Source organism: Piliocolobus tephrosceles, chromosome 10 (genome assembly GCF_002776525.5).
Source record: "Piliocolobus tephrosceles isolate RC106 chromosome 10, ASM277652v3, whole genome shotgun sequence".
NCBI classification, from domain to species: domain Eukaryota; kingdom Metazoa; phylum Chordata; class Mammalia; order Primates; family Cercopithecidae; genus Piliocolobus; species Piliocolobus tephrosceles.
In genome coordinates, this window is record NC_045443.1 from 48689322 (window position 1) to 48704985 (window position 15664).

General features: G+C 41.2%; 1 protein-coding gene across 1 annotated transcript in view; it reads left to right on the plus strand.

The window, feature by feature from the left end:
- SLC4A8 (solute carrier family 4 member 8) overlaps window positions 1–15664 on the plus strand; it is a 90690-nt gene that overhangs the window by 42325 nt on the left and 32701 nt on the right. The window contains exons 12-16 of the mRNA XM_023211082.3: window positions 2934–3108; window positions 3712–3845; window positions 4902–5147; window positions 7940–8045; window positions 8647–8808. Of these exons, the coding sequence (XP_023066850.1) occupies window positions 2934–3108; window positions 3712–3845; window positions 4902–5147; window positions 7940–8045; window positions 8647–8808 (823 nt within the window). The remainder of the gene's footprint in view (window positions 1–2933; window positions 3109–3711; window positions 3846–4901; window positions 5148–7939; window positions 8046–8646; window positions 8809–15664) is intronic.

A 15664-nucleotide genomic window follows, 5' to 3' on the forward strand; every position in this document is an offset into this window, starting at 1 on the left:
GATGAATATCTGTTGTAGATGTGCAACCATAATCTGATTTTATGCATGAATGAGGTATGAGGCTGACTTCATAAAGTGTTCAGAAATTATTTTATTAATTTATAGTTATACCATCCATAAGAGCTCAGATCTTTCCCTGCCTTTTAATCACTGCTAGACAGATAGATGTCTTCCCTTTTTATGGCTTCTCAGAAATCCATTTCACATAAATCTTTTGTCTGTTGCTCACAGACACTCCTCTCCTCCTGTGTCTAGGGGCTGAGTATTCATGGCAGCATCTCAGGTAGCCTCAGAGTGTGTGTGTGTGTGTGTATGTGTGTGTAGGGGGTCATTATTATACAGGGAGATTCTTCTCACAGAATTATGCTCTCCAGAGGAAGATGACTGGTAATGAAGAGGTGATAATCACATGATAATAAGATGCTATGTTAGCTAAGAACCCAGAAATACTTGAATCTTGCCCCAGATAAATTACTGCTGCCTGCAAGGTATTGAGGGGCTATTTACCTAGAGGAGAAAGCAAGACAAAGTGATACTTTATTACTAACTGAAGCATTGGCCCCAAACCCTGAGGCCTCATGATTTAGGCTAGATCACGTAGATAGCTCCTTTACCTAAGCTAGGTTTGCCAGATAGGCTAAAACTAAGGCAGATCACAAGGCTGGCTTTGCTTCTCTTCCCTAAGCCCAGACCTAGATTATGATGTTACTCCTGTAAGTTGAGGAAAGGTGAACCCAACTATACCCACCAGAACCAGAGGAAAAGAGTGGGTGGGTAAGTGTCTGTCCTGTGTCCACCTGCACACCCATTGTACTAGCTAGATGAGAGAGAGTGTTCCAGGAGAAAGGGCTGGCTGGATCTTCTCCCATGGCATACAGATCCCAGGCCTCCTCATACTCCTCCAGTCTTCTAGGTGAGAGAAGGAAAGAGAGCTCACCAAGTCTCCTTCCATAAGAGAGTAGCTTGTGTGCTTTTTTAGAAATAGCTTTTTATTATAGAAAATTTCAAACATAAAGTAGGGAGAATAGTTTAATGATCCCCCAGATACCCATCAACTATTACCAACATTTTGCCAATCTTGTTTCATCTGTTTCTTCCCAGTTAATTTTATTTTTATGTTTTCTAGATTATTTTAAACCAAATCACCGACATTTTACCTGTAAATACTTCAGTATGCATCTCTTTGATTAGGACATTACAAAAATTATCATGCCGTTATCAAACTAACAAAATTAGCAATCATTCTTTACATTGTCTAGTGCTCCATTCTTATTAAACCTTTCTATGATTGTGTGAGCAACATCTTTTTTAGAGTTCATTTGTTTGACATAGGAGTCAATCAGAGTTTGCATTTGGTTATTATGTTCCCATTCTGTAATAGTCCCTCTTCCTTTTTTTTCTATGCCATTGATTGGTAGAAGAAACCAGGTGATTTGATGCTGAGTGGCTGTTTTTGTTATTCACCTGACAGCCCTCCCCCTGGTGCAGTGGCTCCACTCTTAGAAAAAGTGATTGAATTGGGAACACATCTCCTCCTTAGTGTGGGATATCTTGGTCTTGGTCTGTCTCATCTTTGAGAAGAGGAGAAGGGCGCTGAAGTCCTGCCACCAAGTCCTGTTGATTCTACCTCCTGATTAGCTCTTGAATCCATCCATTTCTCATCCTAATCTATGTTCCATTCATCATACTACCACAGAGTGGTCCTTCCAGAATGTATGTTTGATTATGTCACTCCTCTGTTTATAGTTCTTCAGTAACTTGACATGCTATTAGGATAAAGTTTTAATTCCTTAAAACCATTTCTGGCAGGCGCGGTGGCTCACACCTGTAATCCCAGCACTTTGGGAGGCCGAGGCGGGCAGATCACAAGGTCAGGAGATCGAGACCATCCTGGCTAACACAGTGAAACCCCGTCTCTACTAAAAATACAAAAAAATTAGCCAGTCATGGTGGCGGGCGCCCATAGTCCCAGCTACTCAGGAGACTGAGGCAAGAGAATGATGTGAACCTGGGAGGTGGAGCTTGCAGTGAGCCGAGATTGCACCACTGCAATCCAGCCTGGGCGACAGAGCGAGACTCTGTCTCAAAATAATAATAATAATAAATAAAACCATTTTTAAGGCCTTTTTGACTTAGCTTCTCCAGCCTTGTCTATTGGCATTCACCCTTCGCACTGTATTATCCACTCACATCTCTCAGCACCTTGATCCACCAAGCACTCTCACCTTTAAGTGTCACCCATGTTGGTCCCTCTGCCTCATCTGCTTAACTCCCAGTCCCTCCCTGAAGTCATGGCTGAAATGCCCCTCCCTGCTCTATGCCACCATAGCACCCTCACAATACTGCCTGTCTCCTGCACTAGACTTGGTCCTGAAGAGCAAGGCTGTTCATATCTTGCTCATTGCTGCATCTCCAGTACCTGCACAGTGCTTGGCACCAAGTATCTGCTGCTACTTGTCAATTGCATGAATGAATTATTATACACATTTCTCACAAGTAAGGGGGGTAGTTGTTCAGAGTAAGAAAGTGCATGTGATAGGGGCTTTTTATCTAGAAAACATTTAATAAAACTAGCAATTTTAATACCTTAAGTTGGTTTTGCACATTTCCTCCTAACAGCTCAGAATTTAAAGTCTGAAGCTAATACTTGCTTTCATGTTAATTTTTTTGAACTTTTTATTGAATGGATAATATGCATATCTAAATTAATTCTTTGTATGTTTAGGATATTCATTTAAATTTACCATAAGTCATACCCATGGTTGCAAAGAGACTCTGTGCTGACCCAAGAGAGACATCTGTACTGGAGTCAAACTGAAGCCAAAGTCTTACCTCTAAACAGAGCACATTTGAAATGCTTTCAAATGTGTGCTGTTTACATGCTTTTAGGGAAGAGGGACTGTGTTAGAGGCCTGTCTATTGTGTTTCCACAGGCTATTTGGGGGCTTGGTGCTGGACATCAAGCGGAAGGCCCCTTGGTACTGGAGTGACTACCGGGATGCACTCAGCTTACAGTGTTTGGCCTCCTTTCTGTTCCTGTACTGTGCCTGCATGTCACCTGTCATCACCTTTGGGGGATTGCTTGGAGAAGCCACTGAGGGACGCATAGTAAGGACTTTTAACCACTTCTAATGGTCCCAAACAAGACCTAAAATATTGTGGCGGCAGCCAAGTCCACTGTGGGGGAAATTACCTGGTCTAGGACTGAAGAGATTGGATTTTTCCTCTGAATTACCATGGTCTTCTGACATCATACCAAAGAGCAACACAGTCCTCTCTTTAGAACAGACTCTTCTGCTTGAGCATCAGCTTCAGTAGCTGGTTGCCTAGTTGAATTTTCTATTGCCTCAGTGATGGAAATTGGATATAGTGATGCCATTTTAAAATAAGATTTAAAGTGACTCTATATGTGAGCTTGTAGTGTGAATGGTATCACTGTGCTTTCTATATATTTTCAAATACTGAATTGAGTCACTGAAGAATAGGAGTTAGTGAAGGAATCATGTGTCAATGGATCTGGGCACCTGAATTATTAAAGTAGTATCTGTTTATAGGAGTATTAGATGGTGTGTGCACATCACTCTTGCTAAGATGAAATACAAGCAAATGGCCATCAAGGCACACAGGAGAGCAAAGTCAGGAATGTAGCTAAGCCAACATTACTCTGTACTGATGGGCTATGGACTCAGTGATGGCTTTTTTTCCTCTTAGAGTGCAATTGAATCCTTGTTTGGAGCCTCCATGACTGGGATTGCTTATTCCTTGTTTGCGGGACAGGCTCTCACCATCCTGGGAAGTACTGGGCCAGTGCTTGTGTTTGAAAAGATTTTGTTCAAATTCTGCAAGTAAGACATTTGTTTTTCTGAAAACCCTAACCAGATTTAGTGATTATGTTGCCAGGATTAAATGTCAGGGTTCTACTCAGTACAGACAGACAATATCATCTGGATTGGAAGAAACCTGAAAGGAGACCATAATTTGGTCTGTTGTCCTGCCCCCAGGTAGCAACATACCTAAAATAGCAGATCTCCTGTTCTTTTTTTTTTTTTTTTTTTGAGATGGAGTCTCGCTCTGTCACCCAGGCTAGAGTGCAGTGGTACAATCTCAGTTCACTGCAAGCTCCGCCTCCCAGGTTCACGATATTCTCCTGCCTCAGCCTCCCGAGTAGCTGGGACTATGGGCGCCCGCTACCACGCCCGGCTAATTTTTTTGTGTGTTTTTAGTAGAGACGGGATTTCACTGTGTTAGCCAGGATGGTCTCGATCTCCTGACCTTGTGATCTGCCCGCCTCGGCCTCCCAAAGTGCTGGGATTACAGGCGTGAGCCATCGTGCCCGGCCTCAGATCTCCTATTCTTAATGAGCTTGATTAATATTCCTCAGCCATTATTGAAGTCTTGACATTTTATGTTTAAAAAGACTTTCCCTAGCTAATTCAAACTTCTCCATTTCCATTGTGAGTCAGTTTTTAATTTGGCCTCATATCCCCCCGCCTGTTTTTTTTTTTTGCTAGTGGTAGTGGGGCACACGAGTGCTGTGGTTTCCCAACTTTTCCTATATAATCTTTTTTCCTTTCATATTTCAAGTAGCAGCTCATGGGACTGGGGCCAGCCCCCTTTTTTCTTAACTGCAAGAATAAGGTCATAATTACATTAGGTAGTAATGGCAGGAATGTATGTGAGACAATTTCTTTTTTCAGTTTTCATATCCTTGCCCATATCCTGTGAGGCAAATCTGTATCATAACTGTGCCAGAGCATTATTTAGAAGTAAAATACAGTCAGAATTAGGGATAAACTGGGTTCCAGTGCTGGTTTAGATGAGATGAATTAACCACATTTCTGACTCCTTGTCTCTTAATGCCATCCATCCGTGCTTTCTGATGAACTTTGGTCTTGTTTCAGAGACTATGCTCTTTCATACCTCTCCCTGCGAGCTTGTATTGGACTGTGGACCGCTTTCCTGTGTATTGTCCTTGTGGCAACTGATGCCAGTTCCCTTGTCTGCTACATTACTCGTTTCACTGAAGAAGCATTTGCCTCCCTAATTTGCATTATTTTCATCTATGAAGCAATAGAAAAACTGATTCACCTGGCAGAGACCTACCCCATCCACATGCACAGCCAGCTGGACCACCTTAGCCTCTATTAGTAAGTGTGCTTTCTGCTTATTTTTAAAAATTGAGCAAAGGGCCTGAGTTTAATTGCTGATGTAGAGTGCCAGGCAGTGCTTACAGCTTCTGGTCAAGAAGTGTCTTGCCCTTTGGGAAATGGATCTTGGATACAGACAAGGAGTATTGGAGGGCTGCCAGAGGAGAACAATCAAAAGTGTTGACAGAGAAGATCGACTAGAAGTCCCACAGAGGGGACTCAAGAAATGCTTTCCAGACAGTGTCTTTTGGTTCTAGGCACTGAAACAAAAATGGGCTGCAAATGTAACAGGGAGAATTTGAGTTAGTTAGGGGAGGGACTTCTTTTTGCAAGGACTTGGGAACCTCTGGACTATGTTATCAAGTGAGAGAATGGACTCTCTCCTTTGTTGAAATGAAGGACTCTCTTTCTCTGAAAGTATGTACAGGCAACTCTTAGGAATTATTAGGTGAAGATATATTAATCATTCCTTTCAGATCCAGAAGTGTCTCACACTGTATCATAAAGATCCAGAAGCCTACTTACTTCCTAGATTTCAACTCAAGACATTATGATTTGTTTATGTGTTCAATATGGTTTGAATCACTTGGAAAAGAAACACGGTATCTGGCTGTATTTTCAACCATCTAGGACACTCTGGTCCTATAAACATTTCTTCTCTGTAATAGTATTCTCCAAATTATGACTGAAGATCCTCTTCCCTTAGCTCTGTACATCAAGTTCTGGCTGTACAGTTCTGATGTGGAGGATCTGGTTGTGAAATGAACAACCGCAGTCCGAAACTATCTCAGAAGAGAGAGTACACTGTCTGGAGGCATCTGCGAATCAGCCGCAGATACACTTTCATCTATTCTAGTTATTCACTCATTAACCTTTCAAAAATCAGAATTAATAAAAAATTTATTAGAACTTTATTTTACTAGAAAGTAACAATGATTAGGGAGTATCATCTTCAAAGCCTAGTGAATTGGCTCCTATTGGCATGAGAGTTCTCATTTCTGTAAGGTTCATTCTTTGACCTCTTTTTATCATTATTTTCTTTGTTTAACAAATATTTATTGAGCACCTATTATGTACCAAGCACTGTTTTAGGCCTTGGAAACATAGTGGCAAACATGACAAAGGATCTGTCTTTATGAGGCTTATATCCAAGAAGACAGGCAAAGTGACCAGCCCTGGATTGAGTAGACTTTGGTTCCAGAAACAAATTCTTTGTTAATAAAGCTCAAGATGGTATTTTTTTAAGTTGCATTCTACTGTTAATTCATATGGCGCTGATGTGAAGCTAGAGCTCCTCAACTCTTTCAATGATTTTATGTTAATATGTATGGAATTGATTTTTAAAAAATGGTTTATTTTTTAAAGCAGTTTTAGGTTCACAGCAAAGTTGAACAGCAAGTACAGAGAGTTTGCATATACCCCCTACCCCAGCACAGGCACAGTCTTCCCCAATATCAATATCCCACACCAGAGTGGTAAGTTTGTTACAATCAGTGAACCTAAACAGACATATCATTGCCACCCAAAGTCTATAGGTTACATTAGGGTTGACTCTTGGTGTTGTGCATTCTGTGAATTTTGACAAATGTATAATGACATGTATCCTCCATTATAATATTATACAGAATACTTTCACTTCCTTAAAAATCTTCTGTGCTCTGCCAGTTGCTCCCTCTCTCCCCCCAACTCCTAACAACCACTGACCTTTTTATGTCCTTATAGTTTTGAATTTTCCAAAAGGTCATAGTTGGAATCATACAATACGTGGCATTTTCAGATTGGCTTCTTTCACTTTGTAATATGCATTTAAGGTCCTCTGTTTTTTCATGACTTGATGGTTCATTTCTTCTTAGTACTGATAATGATAATATTTCATTATCTAGATGTACCACAGTTTATTTATTTGGAATTGATTTTTTAAACCTAAGTATAGGGCTTTATAGCTTTCCCTATTACTTTTCATTTTGTCGATTTCTTCCTATTATTCTAACCTGTTGAGAGCTTTTTGAATTTTAATTCAGTCATGCCATATCTTAGAAGACATGTTTATTAAATTCACAGATCATACAAAGTTAGTAGGGATGGCTGTGTCAGTTGACCATATTGGGAGCCAGGTTGTGCATGAAGCATGCTAGGACTGGGAGGCAACATGGTGGCCGATGGCACCAGTGTGGTCTGGTCTGGTCTGGTTTGGCTGGAGTAGGAGGCCTGGGGAAGCTAATAGAGCTTCTAGGTCTGGCTCTACCATGAGTGACCAGGGAATGGCCAAGGTAGTGGGATATCTCAGTGTCAGGAAGAGATACAAAGATAACTCAGTGTCAGGAAGTGCTTACATCACGATTCCAGGAGACACTGACTTCTAGAACAAGAGCATGATGAAGGGTATAGGGAATAAGATATTCAGGCTTGGAGGAAGTTGTTGAGAAGTAAATAGGATATCAAGACCTCCTTGCTATGCAGATTAAATTTCTTAGCAAGAGCCTAAGATATAGAAATCAGGCAAAAAAAAAAAAAAAAAATCAGGACTCATTCCGGGCATATCAGATGCCAAATGTGGTTGTCGGCACAGTTTAATCCAAGATCCATGGGCTGATTTGAGTCCAACTTTAGTAATGACCAACTGAAAAATTAGAGTGTGATGGGGCCTACAGAGGGGCCTCAACTACTTAGGTCTGAAGTATGCAAAGCAGCAGCAAGGCAGCTCCTGACAGCCTTTAAACCAGTTGTTCTAAAAACATTTAACTGAGTATTTGGCTGTTTTCCTCAGGAATCTTTTTAATTTTTCCCCTCAGCTGCAGGTGTACTCTCCCAGAGAATCCGAACAATCACACCCTCCAGTACTGGAAGGACCACAACATTGTGACAGCAGAAGTCCACTGGGCTAACCTGACTGTCAGTGTAAGTTTTGGAGCTGTCAGATGTCCTAGCATTATGACCACAGGTTTAGGAGGGACTTCTAAGTGAAAGGGAGGAGTGGCCCTTTGGCAAACTCTGGCGTTTACCGAAATAAAGCTTTTTAAAAAACAATTCTTACTCATTTTCTTTTATCCTTTCAGAAGTTTTCTTGTATGTAAAAGGAGAAGATTACCCTTCTCTTTTCTCCCCCCACATCGTACCCAGTGACCCTGCACCAAGGGTAGGTGGGGATGAAACCATGCAGGACAGGGGGCAGATCCAGACATGTGGGGTTGAAGAATATTCAAGTTTGGAGGTCCTCTGTGATAAGAATAATACAAGTTGCCAGGGTCCTTCCAGAGCCTTGGAAATAGTATTTGTTCAGAACACTTCTGGTTCTATGTCTTAGGACCATAAGTAGCCACCCTACTTGAAAGTGGCCTGTGCAAGAGAGGACCCTGCAACTGCATAAAGGTCAAGGGGATGCTGCTTGCAGCCTCTGCTCCCAGCAACCATGGATGACAATGAGTGGTGGACTCAGAAGGGAACAGCTATTTATTCGGTTGTGTCTGCCTTTCATCACCCGGAATGCTTGTTCCTCCAGGAATGCCAGGAGATGCATGGAGAGTTCATGGGATCTGCGTGTGGCCATCATGGACCCTATACTCCTGATGTCCTCTTTTGGTCCTGTATTCTCTTCTTCACCACCTTCATCCTCTCAAGCACCTTAAAGACGTTTAAGACGAGCCGTTATTTCCCAACCCGAGTAGGTAGCATGTTCATGCATTTCTTTCATGTTAGAATCAAATATAACAGAACCTTTTCTCAGCCTCTATGCTGCTTATGGGGTTGATTGGCCAGGTGGAGAACTCCAGAAGTCCTGATGAGCCACACTGGCATTCTCTCCTAGTGTCTGGCAGCCTCTTTCGTAGATCTGTGGTTGGGAATGAAGGGTTAATACTTAAAATCTTTTTGGTCTACAAGTGCCAGTTAAGGTTAAGGTGGTAGTGACGGTTTTTAAAAAGTTATTAAGTCTTATTTCCAGAATGCTGTTACGTTTCATTTCCAGAATTCTGAGACACTTAACCCACAATAGCTACAGCTGGCTCCTGAATACAGTAAATTGTGGTTGTGACCTTGGATACTTTAGGGGACCCAAAAATCTTCTCCCAGGGATGGCTTTTTAAATAGCTTATGAAATCACTGACGACAATGACTGCAGCAACCAGCATGCTCCTGACTTGGTTTGTATTACTGTTTGACACCTCAGCAACCTTTCCATGGTGCAGATAGCATTGTTTGTATTATGAACAAGGCTTTTGCCAGTTTTGGCAGGGCAGAATTAGAGGCTGAATGTGGAGTAGCTACGTGGGCCGTTTCTTTGAAAGGGAACTTGAGAAGGTGGAGAATGGCTACTGGGACCTCCTCACAGAAAGTTAACACTGAAAAGAATAAGTGCATCAATTATTTACATCCTTCAGTCACATGGAAACATCTATAATAAATGACCATTACATTTGCCATATCAAAAATATAAAAGGAAGATGGGTGATCTACAGTGACCACAAAGTTTGTGCCACAGAAAGGCCCCCTAAAGGCCTTGATTACATGTACTTTTACCACAGTATACCAAGCTAAACCTCAAACATACGAATCAGTGAGAAGAAGCCACATACCTTTTTAATTTGCCAAAAAGTTAAAACAGTCAGATATGAAGAAATACATTGGGTATTTGTAGTTCATTTAAAGAACACAATCATGCTGGGAGTGGTGGCTCACACCTGTAATTCCAGCACTTTGGGAGGCCCACGCAGGTGGATCACCTGAGGTCAGGAGTTTGAGACCAGCCTGGCCAACATGTTGAAACCCCATCTCTACTAAAAAAACAAAAGTTAGCTGGGCATGGTAGCACACACCTGTAATCCCAGCTACTTGGGAGGCTGAGGCATGAGAATCACTTGAACCTGGGAGGTGGAGGTTATAGTGAGCTGAGATTGTACCACTGCACTCCAGCCTGGGCGACAGAGTGAGATTCTGTCTCAAAAATAAAAAAGTTAAAAAAAAAAAAAAAGAACACAATCATTTGATGCCTTCTGAAATAGAACTGAGAAAAAATTTGTATTAGTGATGATACACTATTGTAGATACTTTTAATAAATGTTTAAGGAGAAGATAATATTAAAAAGGGTATTCATTTTGCTGGCAAGAGATCTACCATCAGTACATCAAAAATGGGGATGTGCTTCCAGTCCTCTGTTGGGGGATGGGTGGTAGTGGCCTTCAGAGAAACCTATTTATGTGGCCAGTGGTGTGGGCTTACCTGCAGTAAATGAAAAACCTTCTTGGTGTTTCATATCGAAAATCAGCTATTGGGTGGAGCATTATTTATGGCATTTTTTTTCATTGCACACAATAATTTCTGACCTATACATGTATAATACAGCATTTTCTTTTCTTCTTCTTCTTTTTTTTTTTTTTTTTTGAGATGGAGTCTCACTCTGTTGCCCAGGCTGGAGTGCAATGGTGCAATCTTGGCTCACTGCAACCTCCGCCTCCGGGGTTCAAGTGATTCTCCTGTCTCAGCCTCCCAAGCAGCTGGGGTTACAGGCACGTACCATGCCTGGCTACTTTTGTATTTTTAGTAGAGATGGGGGTTTCTCCATGTTTGTTAGACTGGTCTCGAGCTCCCAAACTTAGGTGATCCGCCTGCCTCAGCCTCCCAAAGTGCTGGGATTATAGGGGTGAGCCACCATGCCCAGCCAATACAGCATTTTCAATAAAAGATATTTTTAATTTAAATCATACAAAAATTCATAATATGAGTTTGTGAATGTGTGTGATAGTGTGAGACCAACTGTAAAGGTTTGGTTTTTGGTTTTTAAAGGCTAAGCAGTTGGTATTAAGCAAGTACATATTTTAATGAAACTGTAACTCAGGAACAGTTTAAAATATTAGTTTCTCACTTATATTTCAAAGCGGAAAAAGGGCCGAATTATCCCTTTAAGTGCTGTCAAGAATTCACTTGGGTTTGTGATATTTGGTGGTACAATGCCAGATGCCCACAGCAGCATAATATTGTACTTTGCTAAAGGTAGACAGATGAATTCTCTATTTCTCAGCAGTCATTTCCCCAAAAAGTATGATGTTTGTTTTTAGTTAAAATAGTATTGTTTTACCGTACCACGTGATGACTCCCTGGAAGTTGTCATGCGAAGTGCCCCAAATTTGTATTTTCTCATTTCTGAGCTCTTTGCCTGCCTCCATTTCTACATTTTTCAGGGGCCAGAGGCTCATCTCTGCCATTTTTCCATGTATCGCCTCCTGATTTGACTTCACTGCTTATCTGCTGTGACTAGCAGTGTGATTTTGGACACTTTGAATTTCAGATGTGGCCAGGCACGGTGGCTCACATTTGTAATCCCAGCACTTTAAGAGAGGCTGAGGCAGGCGGATCACCAGAGGTCAGGAGTTCGAGACCAGCCTGGCTAACATGGCAAACCCAAAAATTAGCTGGGTGTGGTGGCAGGTGCCTGTAATCCCAGCTACTTGGCAGGCTCAGGCAGGAGAATCACCTGAACCTGGGAGGCGGAGGTTGCAGTGAGCCGAGATCACCCTACTGCACTCCAGCCTGGGCAACAGAGCAAGACTCTGTCTCAAAAAAAAAAAAAAAAAAAAATTTCAGATGCAAAGAAACTTTATGTGATGTTATAAAAGACGATTCTTTCCATTTTGGTTATTTCAGTATTTTAGTTGCAACCTGGGATTAAATTAGAGTTTCAAATGTGATGAAAAGTAGAACGATAGCATTCTATAATTTTCCTACTGCTCTGCACCAAATTCCAGAGTCTCTGGAGTTTCTATTTCAAATTATTCAGTCGAATGAAACAGGATTTATTGCTGTTTGCTTAACATATATTTGTTTGGTTGAAAGGATTTTTCCAGAAACTGTAGGAAAATAAAGCAGAATCAGCTGGGTGAAATATAGCACAAACGTTGGATTAGGATGTGGTGAGTTGTGAACAATCAGGATTCTGGTTATGACTGGGGCGCCTGTCTCATAGGAGCTTAATACCATGTGAGCCAGGAATGCAGTGTCCAAGGCCCATGGCCTGGAGACCTGGATGCTGGCTGTGGACCTTGGGCAAGTCCTTCATCCTCTCTGTGCCTCACCTCATCTGCACGATGTTGTGATGACAACTGCCATCTCTTTCCAATTATGCTTCAAGGATACAGTGAGATCTGATATGATGAACCAAGAGTATAAGGTGGTGTGCCATGGTGGGTCCTAGTTTAGCATGCTCCCTGCCTTTTCCTCTCTGACATTTTCTTCAATTTGGGAACAGATGGGATTGACAGAAGGAGGGGAGCTCATGGTATAGTAATACTCTACTCAACTATGCCTACTGGTGTTACCTTCTAATGTTGAGTTGGATTTCCTAAAGCAGCCCACTTTGTTACTGAAGTTGCTGACTCCTGTGGAAATCCCCATACTAAGCAGCCTTACAAAATCCAGTCCCCATAGAATAGTGACTCCACACAGGCATCAAAAATGGATTGTCTTCAATTATGTTACAAAACAAAGGCCTTTTTGGGGAATGGAGGATGATTGGGTGTTTGGATTGAAATGTAGACAAAGGGGCTGGGCGTGGTGGCTCATGGCTATAATCCCAGGACTTTGGGAGGCCAAGGTGAGTGGATTGCTTGAAGTCAGGAGTTCAAGACCAGTCTGGCCAACATGGTGAAACCCTATCTCTACTAAAAATACAAAAATTAGCCAGGCATGGTGGTGCATGACTGTAATCCCAGCTACTGGGTTGAGACACGAGAATCGCTTGAGCCCAGGAGGTGGAGGTTGCAGTGATCTGAGATTGTGCCACTGCACTCCAGCCTGGGTGACAGAGTGAGACTCGGTATCAAAAAAAAAAAAAGGGGGGGGGGGGGGACAAAGATAGCTAGCATGTGTATTTTGAGCAAAATACACATTTTATAATAAAATTTTATAAACTTTGTAAAATCAATGGTATAAAATCAATATTTAAGATTATAGCTTATATGTTACTTAATTTCATTAAATAGAAAAAGAAATTCAGCCCTTCTGATGCCTAAACATATTTGTAAGAAAGTGTACTATGGCTGCCCTTTTTTCTGCCTCACAAAACAGAGGGCTGTTTCTACAAGGCCAAGTTTTGTATAAATGCAATTTTTTTTTTTTGAGATGGAGTCTTGCTCTGTCGGCTGGCTGGAGTGTGGTGGTGTGATCTCACTGCAACCTCTGCCTCTTCCCAAGTAGCTGGGACTACAGGCACGCACCACCACACCCAGCTAATTTTTGTAATTTTAGTAGAGACGGGGTTTCACCATGTTGGCCAGGATGGTCTCGATCTCTTGACCTCGTGATCTGCCTGCTTCGGCCTCCCAAAGTGCTGGGATTACAAGCATGAGCCCGGCCAAGTGCTATTCTTTATTTCAGATTGAGAGTTGGGAAAAACTGGAGCAAATAATGGGTTTCTTTCTTGCTTAAAAATGCATTTATATGTATGTCTTAATATATACAAGGCAATTTCCCCTGGAATAAAAGTCTAGAATGTACTGCTTAATTTTACACATGTGTGCAGACAATACTATCTGTGAGTGAAAAGTGGATTAATACGTGGATTGGGTCAACTGATTATTAGCCTGTTAGGAGTCGTCTGTGTGAGACATGGTGGTATAAATGTGAAGTTCTCACTGTATGCAGATGTTCATGTGAAAGATAGTATTTTCTTCCTGTAAATATCTTTTGATTTCCATTTGTATGGAATCCCAATGAACATATCTTTGGAACACATAATGTGTCAAAATTTGTATTTCGTTCATTGATCTAAATGTCCATATAACTAATCAGAAATCCAATTTGGCTCAGATTGGGAATTTTCTTTTAAAGGAAAAAAAAATACAGAAAAGACTACTGGAAGAATCATGTTCAAGTGACATTTTACATCAATGTTTCTTCAATATTTTGGAGTTGACTTGGTTGTTTTCTCCTACCTACGATAGAATGTGCCTGCTGTTTCTCTGTCTCTCACTTTGGGCTTGCAGGAAGTACAACGGGAGTAGCCTGAGCCTCTTGTTCCCTGTATAATTTATTTGCTTTACCTGAACTGCCTTACCTGCAGTTCACAGTGAGAACACCTGGGGTTGTACTCTGACTCCACCTTTAAGTGTGATAGGGCCAAGTTGCTTTACTTCTCTTGGCGTTTTTCTTTAGAATGAATGGGTTAAACTAGATGAGCTCAGAAGTCCCTTCCTGCCCTAACATTCTCTTCTATTTTTATTTTCCTGTGGTTACTACTGTTAGGGTCAGACGTGTGAAATGTGAGGGACCATTTAGAGATTTAGATGTTATATTTTTTTATTATTACAGAGTGTACACCCAAGTTTAGGACCTGTGTCATTTTTAGTGTCCCCACCCCATTTCTATTCCTGCTCCACTTGTCTTTACTTTCTTTGTAATCATCTCATTTTTTTTCTACTCCTGAGACTCACAACTTTCCAGTCCATGAGCTAGTTTGCTACCATCCCCCTCAAAAACAAATCTATTTAAAACACCCTCCTAGAAAAGCCTCCGACCCACCTTCAGCTAAATTTGTAACATTTATAGAGTATTTTAAAATTTTAATTCAACTGGAGTTATGATCCCCAAACAAGTGCTGATGAAGCTATCACAGAAAGGATGTCTTTTTCACCTTGTAGGTATCATTGTTGCTAAATCACATCAGTACAGGCCTTCTGTGGGGAGACAGCAGGGAGCAGGGGCAGGACTAGGGGATGGGAGTAGATACAATTGTGATTCTATCCTTTAAGTAAAAAATCCTAAGTTATAAAACAAGGTTCTGGGCCAAGCAGAGTGGCTCACACCTGTAATCCCAGCACTTTGGGAAGTTGAGGCGGGCAGATTGCTTGAGCCCAGGAATTTGAGAGCAGCCTGGGCAACATGGCACAACCCTATCTCTGCAAAGTACAAAAAAAAAAAAAAAATTAGCCAGGCGTGGTGGTGTGCGCATATAGTCCCAGCTACTCAGGAAGGTTGAGGTGAAAGGATCACTTGAGGCCAGGGAGGTCAAAGCTGCAGTGAGCTGTGATGACACAGTGAGTTATTGCACCCCAGCCTGGGCAACAGAGTGACACCTGTCTCAAAAAAAAAACAAAAAAAAAAAACAAAAAAACAAAGTTCTGCACTCTTAAATTGGTAATATAAGATGACCTGCACGGTGTCACAGAGATTTCCCACTCAGTAAATCACACTGAAAGAGTTTGCTTAAGATTCTGTAGACTTGCGGTATTTAATGTGGGTAGTCAATAGCTACATGTGGCAAATGGCCACTTGAACTTAGGCTTGCCAAATTGAGACTGTACTGTACACATAAAATATATACCAGATCTTGAAGGATTGGTACCAAAAAAGAATATAAAATGTTTCATCAATATTTTATATTGATTAGACACTGAAATGACAGTATTTTAGATATATCTATTAAATAAAATAATTTGATAAATATTATGTTATTTTCACTTATTTTTATATTTTTTATGTGACTACTAAACAATTTAAAATTAGACATATGGCTAATGTACTTTTTTTT